The sequence below is a fragment of the Euwallacea similis genome, chromosome 3, assembly GCF_039881205.1.
Source record: "Euwallacea similis isolate ESF13 chromosome 3, ESF131.1, whole genome shotgun sequence".
Taxonomy (NCBI): Eukaryota; Metazoa; Arthropoda; class Insecta; order Coleoptera; family Curculionidae; genus Euwallacea; species Euwallacea similis.
In genome coordinates, this window is record NC_089611.1 from 5,076,783 (window position 1) to 5,097,521 (window position 20,739).

A 20,739-nucleotide genomic window follows, 5' to 3' on the forward strand; every position below is an offset into this window, starting at 1 on the left:
ACCACAAAAAGTATCCAACAAGCACCCTAAGTATATTGTGAAGTTTATATTCTTCGAACTCCATGTGATCTGATTTTTGATTTTAAAGAAAACTGATACTTTCAATTTGTTAAAGTTTTCACCGAAAAGTCAAGGTGGTATTGTTATAGAGGATCTCATGGTTATTAAAAATCTCAAGTGCCAACAAAGCAGGAAATCTTTGGTTCTACTGAGGAGACTGACCAATAAACGAAAGGGAAGTATTGACCACCTGCAGATTTTTAAAAATTTACAAATATATTACAAAACAATAAATTAATCTTCACAAATAATAATAATAATAGTAACATTAAAACTAGGCGTAACCTCAGAAACAACGCCAGATCTCGTCTAAATACCTATGTACACATTTTCATACGACTTCCTTCAAATAATCGATATTCTCCTTCTAACTAATATATAAAATATTACCAATAATCACAAAATAATTTTAGATATTTATTGTTATTAAGGGGTCTTTTAAGTTAACACCTAATTATTTATAGGTAGGTTGCACTTATTGCTACGCTTAATGAATATGTAATTAATTACAGTTTTTTTGCAACAATTTTCCAGAAAAGTCAACATTTCTTTTATAAGTTTTTTTTTTCAAATTTTGTGGTCAACTTATTTTCTAGTATCTATATACAGGGTGAACCAACAAAAATGAAATTTCGAACTAATATAAGAAATTCCTGCAAACTCACAATCAAAGCACTTGTAATATCGTACTCAATTTTGTGTAATTTATTATGAAGTAAGTTTGGAATTTTAGCGTTTACGCAGTAGTAGGTACAACGAATATGAAAAAAAAAACAAATTCGCTTTGCAGTCATTCTACTGGTTTCAATTCATTATTACAATAGGTAAAGATTGAAATTGAGCATAGACACCAAATAAAGCAGATTGTTGAGAAAATTAAGCAAAAAATGAGAGTTGGCATTGAAACGTCGGGCCAAATTAACATATGAAATAAATGGATTAAAACCTCATTTTTGAACACAGTGACCGTGAACTTCCTTTCCGCAGATATGTAAATGTGCTTCCTAGGGAAAGAATAACCGTGACGTGAATGAATAAGGCCCAATTACACACGTGCAGAAAGTGATTTTACAGTCATTAGTGTTGACACATGTTGACTTTGCCTCACATTTCAAAACCAAAGCTGATTTTTAGCCTAATTTCTTCAATTACCTGCTTTATTTTGTGGCTATTTATACTCAATTTCTTACTATTTATCTGTAAAAATCAATTGGGACTAGTAAAAAAATCGTATTCTGCAGGTTCGTAAGTGTTCCTGCTGTATCAATGCCGTTCACTCTAACCCCCTTCCTGCCTCAATTCCTTTCATTTTTTCTGCCTGTTGTTTCCCTTCTTTTAATCAAAACTAACCTATGCTAACTACTTTTTTATCGGTCAACCCACATAAAGTGTTTTGTGTTAAGTCCATTTATCTTCAAGAGAACCACGATCAAAACAATAACAAACACGTCATCAAACACGTGGCCAGCCGCTGATCAGTCTACACCTACAGGTGACAAACGTTTTACAGAGTTGCAATTAGTTTAATTTTCGTTGCATTTGTACGTATTTACATATATATTATTAACTGTTATTTATTGTTGTTTTTAATTTGTTGATATTCTCATATGTTTCAACTTTCAACTCATTAAATTATTTTGGCAATAAGCTCGTATATCGTCCTTTATTACATTTTAAGGAAACCTAAGTGCGGTCCTGTTCAATCATTTTAGTGTGACTCTAGGTGCGTTTGTTTGGATCTTGTCTATCTTGAAAATACATAGACTTTAAATAAATTTAATTGTTGGCCTTAATACCTGGCGTTTGTTTCACTTTTCTCGCGGTTTTTAACATAATTTTGTTTCGGCTTAATTGAAATTTGCATCAATTCCTGTTTTATGCATTTAAAACGGGAATTGACGTAACTTTCAGTTTACGTTAATAACAAAATCGAGAAGATATATGAAATTTAACCCTATGTAACCTATTTGAAATCGTCGGTGAATTGAAACTTGTGGGCCCCAATGCAGGTGATAAATCAACACTTATTCAAGTTAGCAAATTGAATAAATTCCAGAGGCGTAGCGGATCAAATTAAATTTTTCGAATAGTCGGCAACTGTCTCATCGCAGGAGAGAATTGCTTTTCTGCGAACTGAGCTCTATTGATCGTTTGCAGAAAACGGTTTAAAAACTCATATGCTTTTACTAGTTCAAAGTGTCTGATTGTCTGTACAAAAGATGCCACACATGCTTCAACTTGCACATCGACCCAACAATTCAGTAACAGCGGGAAAAACTGGACAATTTTTCTTTCATGACAGGCGTTGAGGCAATTTTCTATATTGATTTTTTGAACAATCAAATTGAAAATTTTTATAATCAAAGAGTAGATAATTTCAATATAAACCATCGTTCCTACGGCAACCCAACAAAAAATACATACATTTGGCCCTTAAACTTTTAACTCATTCCTCAGTCAACAGATATTTGACTTTGACTGAACGAAATTCCTTTTGAATTAGATTAGGATGAGTTGTGTGAACATTTACCGCTAAATTGAATCACGTCAACAAACGTTTACCTTAGTCACCCTTATAATACCAGATAATGCACACGATAAATAACAAAACAGCTGGCGCATTTGGGCATACGCACCAATGCGTCAATAGTTGTCTTTACTAATGCGTTAAATAGCGACTTTTTAGACTGTTCTTGTTTTATTGTGATGTTTGGTAACATATTAGACAGGCGCAGATAGCATTTCACGACCATATTTTCGCGCTCAGTACGCACTCAGCTGGCTGCCCGAATTTGGCAAGTGTCAAAGTTGATAAGTAAACCCAGCTTAAGTACTAAGCGTATGTAAGAAGAAATAGTGGTTCTGAATTCCGACAAGTTAAGGCGTATTCGGGCATCCTCACCAGTGCGCACCTCGTGCGGCGATATCCTTTTGACTGACCTTATTTGAGCCATGACTATCAGGGCCACTCCTTAGGACGTCGCTGCTTTCTGTCCAGTTGATATTGTCCAATGCCATGTTCTTCCCAAACACGCTCCAACTAATTTGTTCGGGACTCGGACGATTCTTATCCCCAAGGGTGGAGATATGCAAGACGTAGGTAACTGATGTCCTTTGACATTGTCATCAGCACTGGCCCGAGCAATACATCGCGTGCTGGGTTAACAAGGGTGCCGATCAACAACAAACAAAGAAGGTTTCTCCCTCCTCACATTTAATCAAGAAGCTTGGGCCAATTATTACCAAAAAAAGAACAAAGGAAATCGTGTGTTTCCAACCCCTTCTAGCCTCATTTGAACTCAGTTCCAAGCACAAAAAGCAAACTTTAAGTACCTACTTTAACTCAAAAACGCAACTTCCTACTAAACAAAAAAAGGAAAATCCTATCAAGCTGTTCACATCCATGGCGCAGCAACTCAGTTCCCAATCGACCCGTTGACCAAACAACAAACGAATGAAATAAACAAATACTTATAAACTAATCAACCCCGTTCTAAATACCATGTAAAATCTAAATTAGTTCTTTGTTTATGTACACACTAAGCGACCCAAAACACCAGTCCGATAACGACCGATTTCAGTCCTTTGGATCAAATTAATACACATCACGATTTCGTAGTTTTTTTTCTATCACACTTATAACACAACTTCATCTCGGACACGTACAGGGCGTCCAAAACTAGGTCAGAAAATACAGGTTTACGCTTTAATCAAACTTACCGTGGCACGCAACCCGCCCAAAGATAAGTTTCGTCATGTTAGCGAAAATAGGCATGGGTCACCTGCATTTGACCAATTCAAGGCGTAACACAACGAATTACAAAAGCTGTACAGAGAAGTTTAAAAGGCACAGAATTGAGAAACTGCCATCCTCGGGCAACAAACAGGTAATGTATGCTTCCATGAATCGCCTGTTCGGGGATCCACTGACAATAGTTAGCGATAGGAAAAAATGGAATGGTAAGGAATTACTCGATACCACATGATTATTAAAGTGATCGCTTAATTATATGGTCCCGACTAAATTTCCTGAGCTTTGGTAATTAAAATAAAGTTCTGATGTCTCGGGAAACTTGATCAGGCAGCACCATGAATGTTATCGAGTGACTCTTTTCGAAACATAAAAAAGCTACCAACCAAGCTGACAGAGTCCAAGTTGGCATTATCTAAATATTTATCCAAAATTAATAATCAATTTTGGCTCTGAAGCAACAAACTATTCTGAGGCGACATGCGTTCTGGCAGCAAAAGAGCCACTCTCTAACACGACGGAGAAAGAGCAATATTTGAAGATGATCGTTCGGTTATTTACAACAATTTTCTAAAAATTACTAGCTTAACAAAAGCTCATAGAACTCTTAAAAATTACTTAGTTTCTATTGCACCGTTTCTATGCTGATTTAAATCGATCGATGTTTGTTGCTTTACCTACGACGAGCCCTTGGTATACTTAGATTCGGCCAACCTGAGAACGGACCACTCGCCATCACCTTGCGCCACCTGAAAGCACCAAACACCTTAAGACCGAGCACGGTGAAAACAAAATAAAAACAAATTTATAAAATGTTAGATTTGTAATAGCATGCATGTAAGTGTCAATATTAAGGCATGCACACCCATAGCACACAGTCAAACACAACAAATAATGCAGACTTGAACCATTATCTTATCAAAGCGTTCGAGTGGTATAGTATCTCAAAAACGAACTACGACCAATGGTTTGCATATGAGGCTTTGACGCATATACCTATTCATGAACTATGTACTATCATCAAGTGGTAATAAAACTAATTTTTTACTTCGTTACTTCATATTGACGTAGTTGTTATGAGTAGCTGAACAGGCGCCTTGACACAGCACAATAGTGTTCTTAGGTAAGATAGTGAGGGGTGTTTGTGTGGGTCGTTGCGCATCGTTAAAAGAAATTTGACTGTATTTTTATTGTTTAGGCATTAAGTGACTTTATGTAATCGATGAATAAAACTTGTTAGTTTTCAGTTACTAAATAGCTAATAATGTAAGGATATTTTACATAAACTTAAGTCAAGTTGGGTCTACTCGCTTATAATAGTACGCGTGTATACAAGTTTCTATGGACATAAGTTTTTTACCCTTAAGTTCCTGTACCTCAACTTAAATATTCTAACACTATGTTAATGTGAACACAGACTACTTAAATGCTCACATGAACTCTTTTTATTAACATTTTGGTCTCTTACGTTTTCCAGTATCTGGTATCGTTTTTGAGCTATTTACACAATCATGAGGAAATGCATGCGATTCAATTTAACCCCAAAATAATGGAAATTTAGGACAAAAATCAATCATCTCCTAAACATCCTCCCAAATAGCTCAAAAACCGTCCAGATACGGCAAAAATCGAATAGACGAGAACATTTCCATCTTGACGAACGTATACAGGGAGAGTCAGGTTATACTAGCTGGACTGGCATTCAATAGCAAGTCTTATTTTAATCAAAGAGTCTTATGATATAAAACCCTTAGTTTTAGCAGGATCGCCAAAGGACAAATAACTCTCTAAATTGAACACTAACAGGGTCTTGCGATCTTGTAAACCGAGATTTTTGCTCAAAATCTTCCATTAAGTGGATGGGCACAGCTCCAATGGCTGTGCCCGTTGGCGAACCGACTCATTAAGTTCTGCTCAACACTACTGCATCAGCAACTTCTTCGGTGTGCACTATCTCTGCGAAAGAGCATTATCAGACTGTCACATGCGTGGCACGAAAACAATTCACGGTTGCCCAAATAATGGTCAAATTTATAGGTGCCGTTTAAACTGAAGGATTCAACATTTTGTGTTCTACTGGCTAATTCCCAAGTTAACCTTTAGATTTGTTTGAAGTGAACCTATAAAACTGACCATAAGTTATTCGAAAAAATGATTATATAGATCGTAAAATGGACGTAGCGCACCCGTAATAAAGTCACACAATCGTTGTTCTGTTGGAATTCTATTTATGGCGAAATAAGAAAAATTATATTAAAATTCTTAGTTTTGATGAAAGTTGTTTTGTGCAGAGTATTCGAACAGAAAAAAATGGCTTAAAAACAAAACGGACAGTTGCATCATTTTGACTTGTCGACTTTGACTCACACTGTATTATTTCGAAGATTTTTGACATGAATATTCCTTAATAAACGGCTAAAAAGTCAAATTATATATCTATGGTAAACGTTTTTTACATTTTTGTTTTTCTCTTAATAATAATTTCCTTTAGTAAATCTCTCTATTTTTTTTTACATTTTAGAATCAGAACTAAATGGCATTTTTAACTCGAAACCGACAGTGATAAAAAAGCTGCAACAAGGAATCGAATATTATGGCAGACTGAAAACTTCAGAATTACCAATAACCTCGAGTATAACTGCCAGCTGAATCTTGATTATCCGACACTTACTTAGTTCAATAGATAGAAGCTTCGAGTGATCACTCACTTTCATGTAGATTTTCACTAAAAATACATGAGATAATTTATAAAATAATGGCATCATTTACGACGTTCATAACTGCAGTTCACCCGAATCAAACTACGCGATTCTTGATGCTGTCCCGGGAACATTGTTTCTTAACGCTTGCAAACCTGGGTTTTTAAGAAAAGGGAAATTGTCTCAGTCAAAATGTTAATTTTCTTCTTCGAAAGTTATAGTGACAAAATCGCAGAGACGAATTTTACATGTAATTGCATTTTTGGTTCAAGGCAAAAAACACCACGCAGGTTGGATAAAAAAAAGTAGGAATTTACATGTATATCCAATGAATCATTAATGTTACTACAAGAAAATTTGAATTTAAAACTGAACGTTCAGATAAGAAATTATCTTCGCATTCTGCTTCAGACTAACAGTTAATAACCATGCCTGGTTCACATTCTATTGGTTATTAATATTGATAAACCAGGTGAACTAACACAAACCACTTGTTTTTATCTGTAAGAGGAATAGGTGCGGAACGACGCTTACATGCCATGCTTTAATATAGAAATTAGTATACATGGGAAAATAATCTACAAAGAATCTATAAAAAAATACGACTTTATTTTTGTATAACAATTATTCTTATCGAAGTATACAGATTTTTTGCCTTTTTAACACAAGCATTTCCAAAGAATATTGAAAAAATCTCTCGAACGACGTTGTGCTCGTTGCCTGATTATTATTGTACGATTGTTAAATTGCAGTCATGCTCCCCTATGAACGCAGAAATGTTGATACAACAATTTCCTGGGCAATGCGAATTGTGAGATCAATACTGGGCCATGACTACAACCTTACAGTAACTAAGCGATGCGTTTATTAATGGGACATCGTTAGTAAATTAGATGGAAGAGATCTTAATTATGTATAATGAGCAATTGCACGACAATCTCAGTGGTAATTAATAAGAGGAAAAAAGGTAACAAAAATCTACAGTAAAATATAATACCTTTAAAAATTAAAAACAAACTCTGATATACACATAATTATTTTAAATAAAATTCTAGGAAATATTACAACAATACTACCAGATTAAAAAAAAAGGTAAACATTTTAGGACTAGTTTTGATTATAGTGATTTATCATTTTAAATAGTGATTTGTGATCGCTGGCACGTACCAATAGATTTTTAAGGTTTTTAAATCATAATAATGCCCCAAGGAAAACTGTTCAGTCAAGTCTCGAGAAACGTGGCAACAAAGCAAATTAAGAACTAAAACTGCCAATGAGGGCGCTACATAACCTGAATTAATTTTAACACAAATTATGTCAAACTAAATATCAGGGTCACTTCCTCTTCTCACAATTTGCCTATCAGAGAGTTCTCACTATCACACTTTTTCTATTAGAAAATCTTGCGCGGGACCAGTACGCCGCCATACTACTTCATTGATGAACAGAATAAGAAAATATTAATTTCTCAATAGAAAACGCTATGAGTCACATAGTCGATGTTACTGCTGTTCTTAAAATCGTCAAACTCTTTGCTAGACACCGTCCAATCCAATTTGTTGCCGCTAATTACGTCATCACACTTTTGGTTTGTGATTACAAAAACACAATGGCAGTGATCAGCTTATGCTTGCCGGCAGAGCTATCGCAATTACTCAAAAATAGTAATTTAAAATATTTGAATTATTTTAAACTAGTCGAATTATTGCGTGGAAACTTCCAGCGTTCCAGTGCAATACGCTTTGCCACTTTAGGTTAGCGTTGAGTGAACTGCAACCGCTGCAATGAAGCACCACAGCGCTCCTATTCCCTGAATGCGCTTATACATTATTAGCACACAGTGCAGAATTCATTAATTCCAAATAATGCCAAAGTTTTCAATGTCAATAGAATATATTAAAAAAATAATAATAAATTGAGTGACGTTCAGATCTTTAACACAGTTGCCAATTAATGAGTTCTTGCCTCTGCGGTAAAATATATTCATATTTTAATTTTTGTTGATTTGTATTTTTTTATACTATTTTTTTTCCTATGTGTAATCGACGATTGGAAGGTTTTTTTTTCATTATTCAGTGGTACAAAAATCCAATACAGCGTCCATAAGGAAAATTAAAATTGACTATCAGTGTGATAAACTTGGAAGCCATAGAAGAAATGTCATGCGAAATACCATCACGAACGATGTCAATAATCTAAGTTGCCATAAAACCTGGTTCACAGTTTTCGTGGTATAACACTTTTTTTCAGAAAATATATATGAATATATAAAATATATCAATATAACAGATAAATAGACCCTCAAAGTGCATTTTTAACGAGTATAAAAATGATCAACTTTCTCCTAAGTTAAACGATTTTGTAAGTAACAGTTTTTAGGAGATTCCAATGGTTTGAATTGTAAAAGTGACCACCCTTTATTTTGACTTGAAATAATGTATGTACATGAATTATAATTTTCGGAAATTACATTTATGTAAATACTCAAGAAACTTGAAATTGTCAAAATATGTTGAATTTTAAGAACACTTCAAATATATTTGCTACATTTTGATGAATCCTACATGAACTACACCCTTTAGGAACGATCTTCACGTAATCCTTGAAAAAAGCTCAAAGCAAAAATGAGTCAGCTCCTTTTTTTTAAATACTGACAAATCAATAAAACAATTATGGAAACGCCTGTATCAAATAACAAAGCTCCGCCTATTTTTAACTTCAACACCTCACCACCCAATACTGATGCAAAATAAACCGATTGTTCCTAAATTAATAATTCAAATTTGCTAGAAATCATTTCCCCGTTTCGTCACAGAGTTCGTAAATTCTATTTATGTACTTCAACTACAAAGAGCTCTGCTTGCACCTAACATTCTTTACATTTTTCTATTTAATTGCAATATAGCACATCACAGGAAATTCGTCAATGTTAAACGTCCATCACCCACTGTTTTGCAAATAAAATCACCTATTTCACCAATAAAATTGAAACTATTCTGGGGGAGGTGGTGGAGGTACTTCGTGCGAAGGTGGCGCATCTGTTGGCAAAGGAGGCTGCCCCACTGACCCACCAAACGTTGCCAACTGTTGCTGATAAATATCAAAATAATTGCCATAGAACGGCTGATACATGCCATAACTCGGCGGCGGTAAATTGACGTTTGGTAATGTAGGTGGCGCCACTGAAAATACATTATAAGCCGCCATTTGCGACATCGCATAATGCAAATTATTGTCCACGTGCATAGGTACCGAGGCATTTTGACTTCGTCCAGGGTAACTGGGAGGGGGGTGACGGGGATGATTTGAGTTTCTTTGCGTTCTGGGGAAGGGTTTTTGAAACGGAGCTGCGCTTACGTTCGTATAGGGGGCATGAAATACCTGGCTATTATAGGGAGGAGGGGGATAATTTGGAAGCTGGGCTTCTCGTTGGGGCACTGAAGCGTAATTTGGGGGCGGCTTATTTATGGGCGGTAGTAGGACGTTGAGGCTTTGAAGAGAAGGAATTGATAGATTTTTCACTTCAGGCTGGTCCGAGGGAAGCCCCGGAGAGGTGGCGCTTCCAACTCCCCCTATTTCTCTGTCAATAATATTGAAGATGTCAAGGAAGTCTTTGCTAATGGACACTGGCACTGATCTCCCAGTATTATTTATTGTGTTCTCCATCAACGGAGAAACTGGAATGGGGGAAAGCTTTTTTGGAGGACTGAAATTCTCCAAACAACTCGGTGAGATCGGAGAGAGAAGTTTCGGAGAAAGCACTTCAACAGTACTGGTAACATCTTTCGGAGTACTGCGCAGTAGCTCACAATTCATCTCATTTTTAAGGCTATTATTGTTCTTTTCACTCGGAGCATTATTACGATTTATAACCGATCCTTCATTCAAACTAACATTACTTTCATCCGATTTAATTGTGCTAATACTACTATCAACTTGATCAGTACTTGCAACGCTACTAAAGGGCGGAGTTTCGCTTACCTTGGTATAAGAATGCCTGCCGTTTTGCTTAGACTCCCTGTGGCCGGATTTAGTCTGTTTGGAGGCCGGGGCGTCTCCGCTACTTAAAGATCGGTCTCTGTCCCTTTTACGACTCGAACTAGACCCGCTCAGGGACATGTCCAAGGAGGTCATGCCGCTTTGGTTGCAGTTAGTAATAATCTCTTTGGGGATTTTGATCTTGAGACCTGAAATTTAAAATGTATTTTTTAAATATGTTAAAAATGTTTAAGTTAATGTTCTATTTATCTAAATTACGACTCGACTATATATACTGCGTGAAACAGATATGTTATTTTCAAGTTTATTATGATTTACTAGCACCACTGAAAATATTGATGATCCCTAACAAATCTAAATAAAAACAAAAATACTCACTTCCAGAACTAGACTGGAGCAACGTTGGATTCCCTATACTTTCAGTCCTGATTTTATCTTTGGGAATCTTGATCTTCAACTGATTGATCGGAATCACCTGCTGAATCTTATCTTTCTGTATCTTAATCTTAATTGGCTCACTGATCTGAGGGGGCAGCTCTTCATTACTCTCTTTATGCTTATGCTTCTCGCGATTCTTATCCTTGTGCTTCCTTTTCTTCTCCTCTTTCTCCTCCTTGCTCTTGCCCTTGTCCTTGTGCTTATGCTTATCCTTCTTCTTTTTGCTCTTGTGCCTATGTTCTTTCTCTTGATGAGAAGTCGGGGCCACTAAAGCTGCACATTCACTTGGGGCTTCCGCAGTTTCTGGTTTGATCGAAGTAGAAGCAGCAACGCCTGGGAGATGCGTTGTGGTTCCAACTCCCTTTAGAAGATCACTAATGATGGAGGGGTTGGTTTCCAGACCGTTTACTACTTGACTCATTGAAGGCTCTTTAATTTCCGTGCTGATATCAGTTTTGCAAATACCCTCGGACTGCTCCGAGGCGCTGCATTGCATGGTGTCTGATGAACTAGACAAGCCAGACATGCCAATGGTACTATCTCGCATTAAGTTTTCAAACCCTTCGACTTGGTCGATTTTCTTCATGGTGGGTCGTAGTTCCGGCTCTGAACTACTCGAATAGTTTCGATTTCTCATACTTGGCACGCTAGGAGGAGAGGTAATCGGCGACAAAACCGATAAATTGGGAGTCAGCGGTTCAGCTTTAGCTTCGAGTTTCATAGGTAGTTGCGGATGATCAGGGGTCTGATCAGGCGAAAAGAGGCTTGGCCTTTTTATAACGGCGGGAGTAGGAATTTCTTCTTTCATAGTAACGGGTTCAGTCTTAGTTTTAATATCAGTGGCTTCATGAGATACAGGGGGTTTATTATCATAAGATCCATTGACGTTTCCATTGAACTGCGGCTTCACTGGCGCGATAGTAGTCTTCGGGACGGACTTATTACTATCTAAACTAAAAGGCGACTTGCTTTTATGCGAGGTAGAACTTGATGAAGATGATTTATGGTGAGCACTGTTTTTGTCAAAACTAGAAGTCAGGTGTTTTCGGATAACGTCCGTCTCCGTTTTCACGTGAGGTGGCTTCTGATCCTCGTAGCGACGCATTATCTCCGCTTTTGACGCGGATTTATTAGGATCAGTCCTCGGTCGATTCGGATCCTTCAGATTATGTCGCACATCAGAATAATTGGTTATATTTGTATCAGTCTGCAAACCCGGCTTTCCGAGCATTGCATCCCGTTTGGGCACTTCTTTATCACTGCGCGCCGCGAGCAATTCTTTCCCGTGCTCCCGATTTGGGTCCCGTACCGTGGGAATACCGAAGGGAGAATCTTTGGCGGCCTCTCTTAATATATCTCTGGGCTCATTTCTATTTGATCCTGGATAGGGCATACCCGAAGGAGGCTGCCGGGAGAGCTGTTTCATTTTGGTCGGATCGCCCGGCGGCCTCTCAGGTCGATGGTGATGAGACTGATGATTCAATGTTATGCCGCTCATGTGAGCTATCCGTTCTTTCTCTTTTCGCTCCTTATATTCCCTTTCTCTTTGCTCTTGAGTCCGGTGACTGCTTGAAGCAGCATCTGGTGGTCGAGTTGACCTATGTTTATGATGATCGTCACCTAAAATACCCCGCGATTATACGCAAGGAATACTTTAATAGTATTTCTATTGTACCTTTGTATTCTAAGGATCTCAAACTACCGCCCTTGGAGTCTTGATCCTATAAGGGAAGAAATATGTAGAAAATTAGTTGAATATATTAACAGGACGTAGAAGAGTGAAACGATTCGTGGCTTACTACCTACCAAGCACTCGATTATGATGATTTGAAATCGACAATGAATTATGAAAAGTTTCGCTCTTCCAGTCTTCAATCTAATTTCAATAAAACGATTAAAAAGGATAGAAGAAAATGACTAAATGTGTGGCCGATTTAGAGTGCTACTTTTCACATGGCGATGGGATTTTCTAAATATGTTCTATACGTTTGAGGCGGATGGTTCGTTTGCTCTTTTGTTGTTTTTGGGAATAACGTCTCACAGACAAGTAGGGGTTGGTGCAGCGGTGGAATTGCACACTATTTTCAGTTATTAATAACTGATTCCTTGCGAAAATGCAGTCAGATGCTGGCATTCCTATTGAATTCTATTGAATTCGTATTATTTTTCGAAGGAAGCATACGCTATTAAAATTTGTGCAATCCGAAACGCCCTGTATAGCTGAAAGGTTGTACCAGGTGTTTTCAGCACATACATTACTTCTGTGTCAATTTTAGCCCCGTGGCGTACGGGAATATTAGATAATTGGATGGCTGTATCCACCACAAATTAACTCATAACTGATCAATAGAGGAAATGAGTGTTGTCTGCAACTTTTATTCTTCCAGATAAAATTCTGAGATCTAATGGACTTAGTAAGTATTAAATACTAAAAATTATTTCAGAACGTCCAACTCATTTCCAATTTGACCCTCAGTTTGCACCCATTTGATCAGTATTAATTAGAAACGCATTTTTTCATTGATATGAACAGAAGGACTTACCAAAGGACTCACAGAACTCTCAGGCTTCGGCCCGATTTTCTCTTTCAGCCGCGATGGGCAATTTTCAAATATAACCAAAAACTCATTAGTCAGCTGCTGCAGAAGTTCCGCAGTAACAGTGGGGTCCACGTAAGTATACCATTCCTTTTTTTCATTCGATAATGGTATTTCCCAATTCGACCACTTACACGCTAATAATATACAAAAACACGCCACTACCGTGGGTTTGTACTGGATACACATTGTCGTCAGATGTAGACTGCAAAAAAACTGCGTTAAACCAAGCCGATGTTTCTTAAACAATTTCTTACCTATTGCTAGCCATAAAATACGATGTTTGCGCTAAATCCTTGCTGGCCCTTACTAAGTGACAGCATCTAACTACGTATGTGTGGGGATGATCTATGGCAACATCAAAGCCAAGTGTTTGTAAAAGCACATTTTCGTTAAACACCAAATCTTGTGATTGGGCCGCATACCTAAACACCAAAAATTAAGTCTTACAACTGAACAAAAAGTTCTCATGATGCCAGAATTTATTCTAGTGAAAACCTTACCGTTCAGAATTTATGTCAAAACTTCGATCTCTAGGATTCCGACAGATATTCGCCACTCGAATAACATACTCAAGCTTTCTAGGTTGCTCTTCAACTTTGGCGGCCAGGAAAAGGGCTGCTGCTGCCATTTGGTACCAGGGGAAGTTGGTGAATGAGTGAAACACATAGAATCTGTGCATGTAGACTATCGCCGTGTTTATGCACAATTGCGATCTAAACTGTTATTAAGGAAATATCTGGCTTTTTTACGGAAATGTTATAAAATTTTCAATAGGTAATCTAGTCTAAATAAATAAATGCTCAAAGTTCATTACTGCTTGCTATTTTAATTTGTTGAACTGCGGGCATAGGAACGCTGGAGTTTAACACTCTTAAGTGCAAACAAGGGAGAAATAGATAAACATACATTTTTAAAAAAGTGCATAATTCCCAGAAGATACTTAAAACAAGATAAACCCATGATCACGATAAATGAAATACTCGATTGGTCGTTGCGTGTTGAAGAATGTCTAGAATATTTTAACATTTTCAAAGAACAAATTGTGCAATGAAAACGAAGATTGGTGAACCATCTAAAAGTTCATTCAACTCTCTTTAAAAGGATGTGCACAGTTTACTGCTGCGTTAAAGAATTAGAATGTCGCCCTGGTTTTGTTTTCTAATGATTGCCTCGCTGAGTCTTAAATTTCGTTTGAATCCCTAAGTGTTAACGAATCACACTTTTCATGTAAGAAAAGATGAATCTAAAATCATTTTGATTCAATTTTGTAAATTCGATTACAAAAAATATAAAATGACGCGAAAAAACGCAAAAATAGTGGTATATTTTTGACAGTTGTTGGCTTGTAATGGCGGCGAATTTTAAGTATCAACTTAGAGTATTTTAATTCTCTCTTCAACTATTGCTACAATTTTCAAAATTCCATGGATGGCAATTTGAAAAAAGTTCTTATGTTCTAATGTCTAATAACAACATATTTTGTCACATAGGGAAGAATTGTTCTTTGGGCAGCTTGTTTTAGCACTGTATATCACGGTAGTAATTTAATAACTTTTTTTTGTATTGCATAGTAGCTTAGGACCATAAACTTCCCCAACAGTTTAATTTATAGAGGAACGATCCCCAAATGAAACGTCGGAACATACAATCGTGTGATATATTTATTTTTAATTAATTTTTCCTCAATATTTTGAAAATTAAATGAAATTTGGCAGCACTATTTCTGGATATTAGTTTATGTTGATTTAGCAACTTTCTTCTCATTTAACCTTTAATTCCATAATCCCGAAAATTCCTGTCTAATCCCCTATAGCCCTAATCAAAATCTACTGAATTTCTTCCTGCAAATAGTTCTTTAATCTATTTCCTCATAGAATAAATTGGTTCCAAACAATTCACAGTGGAATTTTTGATCCGCTTTACGATAAACCAATATAAAATTCCACAGGGTACTTAGAGAATTAGTGTGCATTTTTTGAAATACCAAAATTACGCCATATTTTCAAATCCAATCATTGCAATTAACCTGTAATAGCCGCCGATTATAGGGAGCAGGAGTACTTTATTCGCCTTTTAACTGTTTATGGACATTTTCCAAAACTCCGCGGACAACCCCAAGAAAGGTATTTCTTTTATAATACATTTTCTAATGTGTATTAAACTGGTTCGTCTAACTTAACCAAGGAAAATCAGCTAAATTACTTCCATGCAAATAGTAATTGAAGTTTCGTTCCAGTTGCGATAAAATAACATAAAACTCTACTTGACATGCTAGGTAGTGAAGATAAAACATGGAGTAAATCTGCGCAATCTCATGTGACGCAACTATCGCGCTTGTTTCCCCATCATTCGAGCCACCGCCATTTTTTATTTTTGATCCTTATTCAGTCTTTGTGAACTACGCGTTCGAATAATACTGCGGCTGCAGCAGCGCAGAAGCAGCCAGCGGCAGCAACGCCACGAAAAGTTCCTGCACTGCAACTATTTTCCGCATCGAACATGGCGGCTGGCGCTCGGGACAAAGGAAACAACTTGGTTACTCTTGGCTTGGATTATCAGTGTTTTGGTTATTTTTATTATTTTTTCTTTATTTTTTTTCATTTAAACTGGAACCTAGAATAACTTTGAATTTTTTTTCAGGTTTCTCTAGGTTTACAACGAACGGCGGTTTTGACCCCACACTAGTGCGGCGATAAAGGACACAGGAGTAGTAGGTATACGATATTGATTCGCCGAGACCCGAGCTAACAAATGCTGGTAACTATGTCAATAGGATAACTGATTCCTGCGGTTTCAAAGAATGATTTCGATAATTACTGTGCTGGCAAATCACTCAGAAATTTCAATAAGGGCTTTAAGAGTGCGTTTTTGCAAATAAAAGGGTTTTTCATACAGAAATGCACTACTTCAATTCCACAGGATTCAAATAAAAAATTCTACCAAAAAACTTTCGAGTTTTATTTAGAATAGAATTGCGTCAAACTCGGCAAGACCTTGCAGTCGAATGACGCCATAATTTTAAATGGACGATAATGTCACCAAATGTGCGTGGGTACCTGTCATGTTGATAGTTACGTAGGTAGATTGCAATGAAAAACTTCACCGAATCATCTATCAATCACTTCCTTACGGCTTTTGTCACGAATCATACGAATCTACTCGTCACTCTATGGACGAAAATGATCACACACATTAAAAATACTTTAACGTCCATAGCACTAATAATCCGGTTACATCCTAATCAAGTACTCACGCGAGTTGGACTTGAATTATCTCCACTTCCTCTTGTGCCAAAATTACCAGAAAAGCGTCGCTGTTATCAGCTATTAAAATGAACTTAATTTAACTGCCTGATCTGTGCATTAAAAGGCATTTCCTTCTTCGTTTCTGGGGGGTCGACCGCAGGAAGTTGCCAAAGGAAAAAATTTCCTTATATCGCGTTTACCTGAGTGATTTCTGAAGACATTTCTATTCAAATGATCAATCAAATATTTAGGTTTCATAAAATCAAAGGAGTCATATTTTTTGGCCTAAAACAGCGCCGCTTAGCTTATATTTTGGATTCAAGCATTTTTTTGCTTTTAAATCAGAAAAGTATGAGTTAAAACCCTGTTTTAATACATATATTATGACATTCAGTAAGCATAATAAAATAGCGAATTTGTAATAAAATGACCAGCTTTTCGAGCTTAATTAAATTCCCAGTTTTATCTCCAAACAACGCTGAAAATTGTTCTGAATCAGGAGTGTAATACGTAATACCGCTTATCGAAATAATTACACAAATAGGCCCATTAAGATTATATTTACTCAAGGGGTGACTTGAAGGAACGTGAATAATCTCAACATTTTGATTTTCCTTACTAATTACCATAGGTATCTTCAATGTTACTGGTTATAGAAGTATTTTTATTTTCGGTATTTCGGTTATGGTTGACAGGAATTTGGTATCAATTCCAATGCAAAATAGATTGTTTCGGATTCCTCCTATACCCAAATATTTTAGGTAGCAAATTATTTTTGCTAATGTTATTTGCTTAGTAGATCGTTAAATCTATAGGTCTTGGCTACTGAATGAAAATGTAACATAGGCTCATTCAATAGAGAAAACTAAACTAATTATTCCAAAAAATTTTCTAAGAACAGTATAGTTATTACGATTTGATTCCTAATATAAAGTTTTCAGGGGATAAGATTGATGCCAATGGTAAAATCATTAAGATGCTGCTGATTTTACCAGTTAAGCAAATTATGAAAACCTATTAGCAGTACTAAGGCATTTATAATCGGCTTGCCGTGGAAATTTTAATTTTGCTAGACAGAATCACTTTTTAATGGGTTTAAAGGAAACATTACCTGCATAAGGAATTTTGAACTGAAAGCCAATAAAAGAATTAAGAGTAAATAAATCAAGAGAGACTAAGTAAATATAAACATCATAACAAAAGTAATATGAATCAATTTATTATTTTTTAATAATCAATATACAGTAATTTTTTTGCTTTGAAGTAAAACTGAAATTATAGATTGACCTAACGTAAGTTGTACTGTTATTTGTTAATGTTAATCTCAACGTGAACATAATATTTTCAATGCAAATTACAGATTGTCTTAATGGTATGAACGTATGTGCAGTCCTTCCTTATCTTTGCCGCAGTGTTTATATTTTTAAAAATCTAATGCCCCATAGGAAACAAAACCAAAAAAGGGAAGGCGAAGCAATACTAATTTTATGAAATAAAAACTAGTACCAGAATACTTTCAGAATGCGTAATAATTGACTATGAACATACTGTAAGCTTTCTGCCGAGACATGAAGTAATCTGATTTCTTTATGCAACCAATGAGTTTTTTAACGTGCAACATAGACATATGCCACTTTATGGTTACCTGATAATTGATCAATTAAAATAGCTGCCACTTTAACAAAGTTTAACTCGGAGTAAAAAATTTTAGTGAACAAATATATTTATAAATACTGTTTCTTTAAACCTGACCAGAACGAGTGACACGTTTCCCTAAGGAGTGTACCTAACATTTCCTAGTATTAAGTTGAGGATTTTCAGAATTAACATGAACCAATTACCTGCAAGACTACTCATGAGAATTTGTGTGTATTTCACCAAGAATTGTTCTGACCAGGCAGTGGATCATTGACAAGGCCAGTCACTCATATGAGTGAAATATTACGGATTAACCGCATTAAATGTTGATGTCCAAAACCAATCATACCTTCCCTGAAGTAAAATTTCTAATAACTTCTTAAGGTTTTTAAAATTTCTTATTTTTTATGGTTTTTCAATCATTTCTTTGTATTTCTTGAAGAAATGCACAGCAGTTTCTTAGATGAGACATCCTTTGCTAGTTGTTTTTGAGACATGATACAAATCAATTGAAATTAGACTGACATCACATAAAGCACATGTTCCTAGAACCATGTTTGCATATGTTACCCTGGTATTCAATTCAATTGATTTGTGCCACTATGTTTCCAAGAAGTATTTGCTACATATCTCATATTGCGTGTATTATGCCCCTGATGTGCAACCGGCCTATCAGGTAGTTGATTAATGATTGATTAATGCCACTTCCGGTCTCATGGTAAGTATCCTATGGTGTTCTCATTCGTTACAACTCTAAATACAATGGTTAGCCTACATTTACACTAATATGACCCCAACCTATAAATTCCCCTATGCATTTGTCCATGTTTTACTTTCTTACTATGTTACGTTAACTATAATTGGGCCCTAATGTGATAACACATACAAAAAGTAAAAATGTGCAAATAATAACACTAGTATGGGAACAACAGGCTTTTTCGGAAAGTTACATTGTTTAACTGAATTCAGGGGTGAAACATGGAATGCTGTTTACTTCAGATTTAAAGCTAAGTAACTCGAGTCTATTCAGACAAGTAATCTGTGGAACTTTCAGAAAATGTTTATTGAATAGTTGGTTGTGGTCAAATTTGAATGAACGGAATATTAAAGGATGACCTAAAATAAACAATACATGTTCTTTTGCTAAAAAAATTCCTGAAAATTAAGTAAAAATTAAAAATTTTCTGGGTTTACAAGGTACGATTTCCAAACTCATTTTCATTTTCACCAATTCTAGGTCAAGGTTAAAGAGTAGAAATCAATAAATGAAAACTTTTGGGAATTGTGGCATCCTATACAAACGCGCAATTCTAGTACAGGAAAAAACCCTAGAAGACAATTATCCACTCTACCTTTACCTAAAATCCTTCCAGCGCCCCGACAGCAAGCATAAACGGGGGCAAATGGACTTTGACCATGCTTTTCTAGAAATTTGCATTCATTGCAAAATCGATTGGAAGGATACACTTGCAATCTCTGCCCCATGTCCTGGATAAAATTGGCTGCCTGTTGCCTGTATTGCAACTCCTTATACGCATCGAATCCATATTTTCTGGATGGGGTACTTTCCAACTGTTCCTTGGTAAAATACCATCTTTCGCTGTTGCTCGTGTTTGCCATTGACACTTTTCGCACAACACGGAATAAGGACAGTCAGCAAAGCAGATGGCGCTGACTTTTATTTTTATTAAAAAAACCTGACTCATTGAAAAACGGAGCAATTTGGAAAATAACTATTTCTTTGAGAAGCGAACTAGCAAAATCACGCGATACATTACTATAAAGCCCCTTTATCACTAGCACTACGTTTCAGACGAAAAAGTAATGTCTAGTTACGTGTATGCGTCACTCCTTTACTGGAATTTCGACGAAGTTCGGCACGGGTCACAAAGACGGCGAGTTTTGGGAGTTTCTTAAAAGTTTAATTGGAAAATCGTACGTATACTTAATCAGTATAATTGGTTATATATTTTTTAGCAATTAGTTTATGCGGAGAAGGCCGAATGTTAGTAAATTTGCAAATACATACACAGCAGTCGTGGAATGATGTTATTCACTGCTCGATGGCCGACCAACCACGGTAATCAAACGCACGTATTATGCCATTCTACTTTCATTGTAAACTATCACTACAATGTACCAAAAATTGAAACACAATTTAAGTATTCACTGCCAAATATTATTCCGAAAATCACCCGCTCGAACAGTCTCATGGCCCCAAAACTACAGGTAAAATAGGGGCACAACTTGGCTACCTCTATCCCTGTGGTTGACATGACGTTGACGCAGAACGGAAATGAGCATTTCAC

The 20,739-nt window shown here is 36.3% G+C and overlaps 1 protein-coding gene across 2 annotated transcripts; it reads right to left on the reverse strand.

Annotated features, from left to right (window-relative positions):
* Positions 1–257: 257 nt before the first annotated feature.
* CycT (Cyclin T) lies at positions 258–20,703 on the reverse strand. Of its 2 annotated transcripts, XM_066406037.1 has the most exons (8): positions 19,896–20,703; positions 14,048–14,260; positions 13,802–13,969; positions 13,491–13,749; positions 12,623–12,668; positions 10,888–12,567; positions 10,492–10,697; positions 258–4,560 (listed from the first exon to the last, which is right to left on the reverse strand). In XM_066406037.1, exons 1-8 carry the CDS (start codon positions 20,048–20,050, stop codon positions 4,489–4,491), a joined length of 2,799 nt encoding a protein of 932 aa, XP_066262134.1. In that variant the 5' UTR covers positions 20,051–20,703; the 3' UTR covers positions 258–4,488. The 2 variants fall into 2 exon arrangements, with proteins under 2 accessions (XP_066262134.1, XP_066262133.1); XM_066406036.1 differs by lacking the exon at positions 258–4,560 and having other exon boundaries at positions 7,101–10,697.
* Positions 20,704–20,739: the final 36 nt, after the last annotated feature.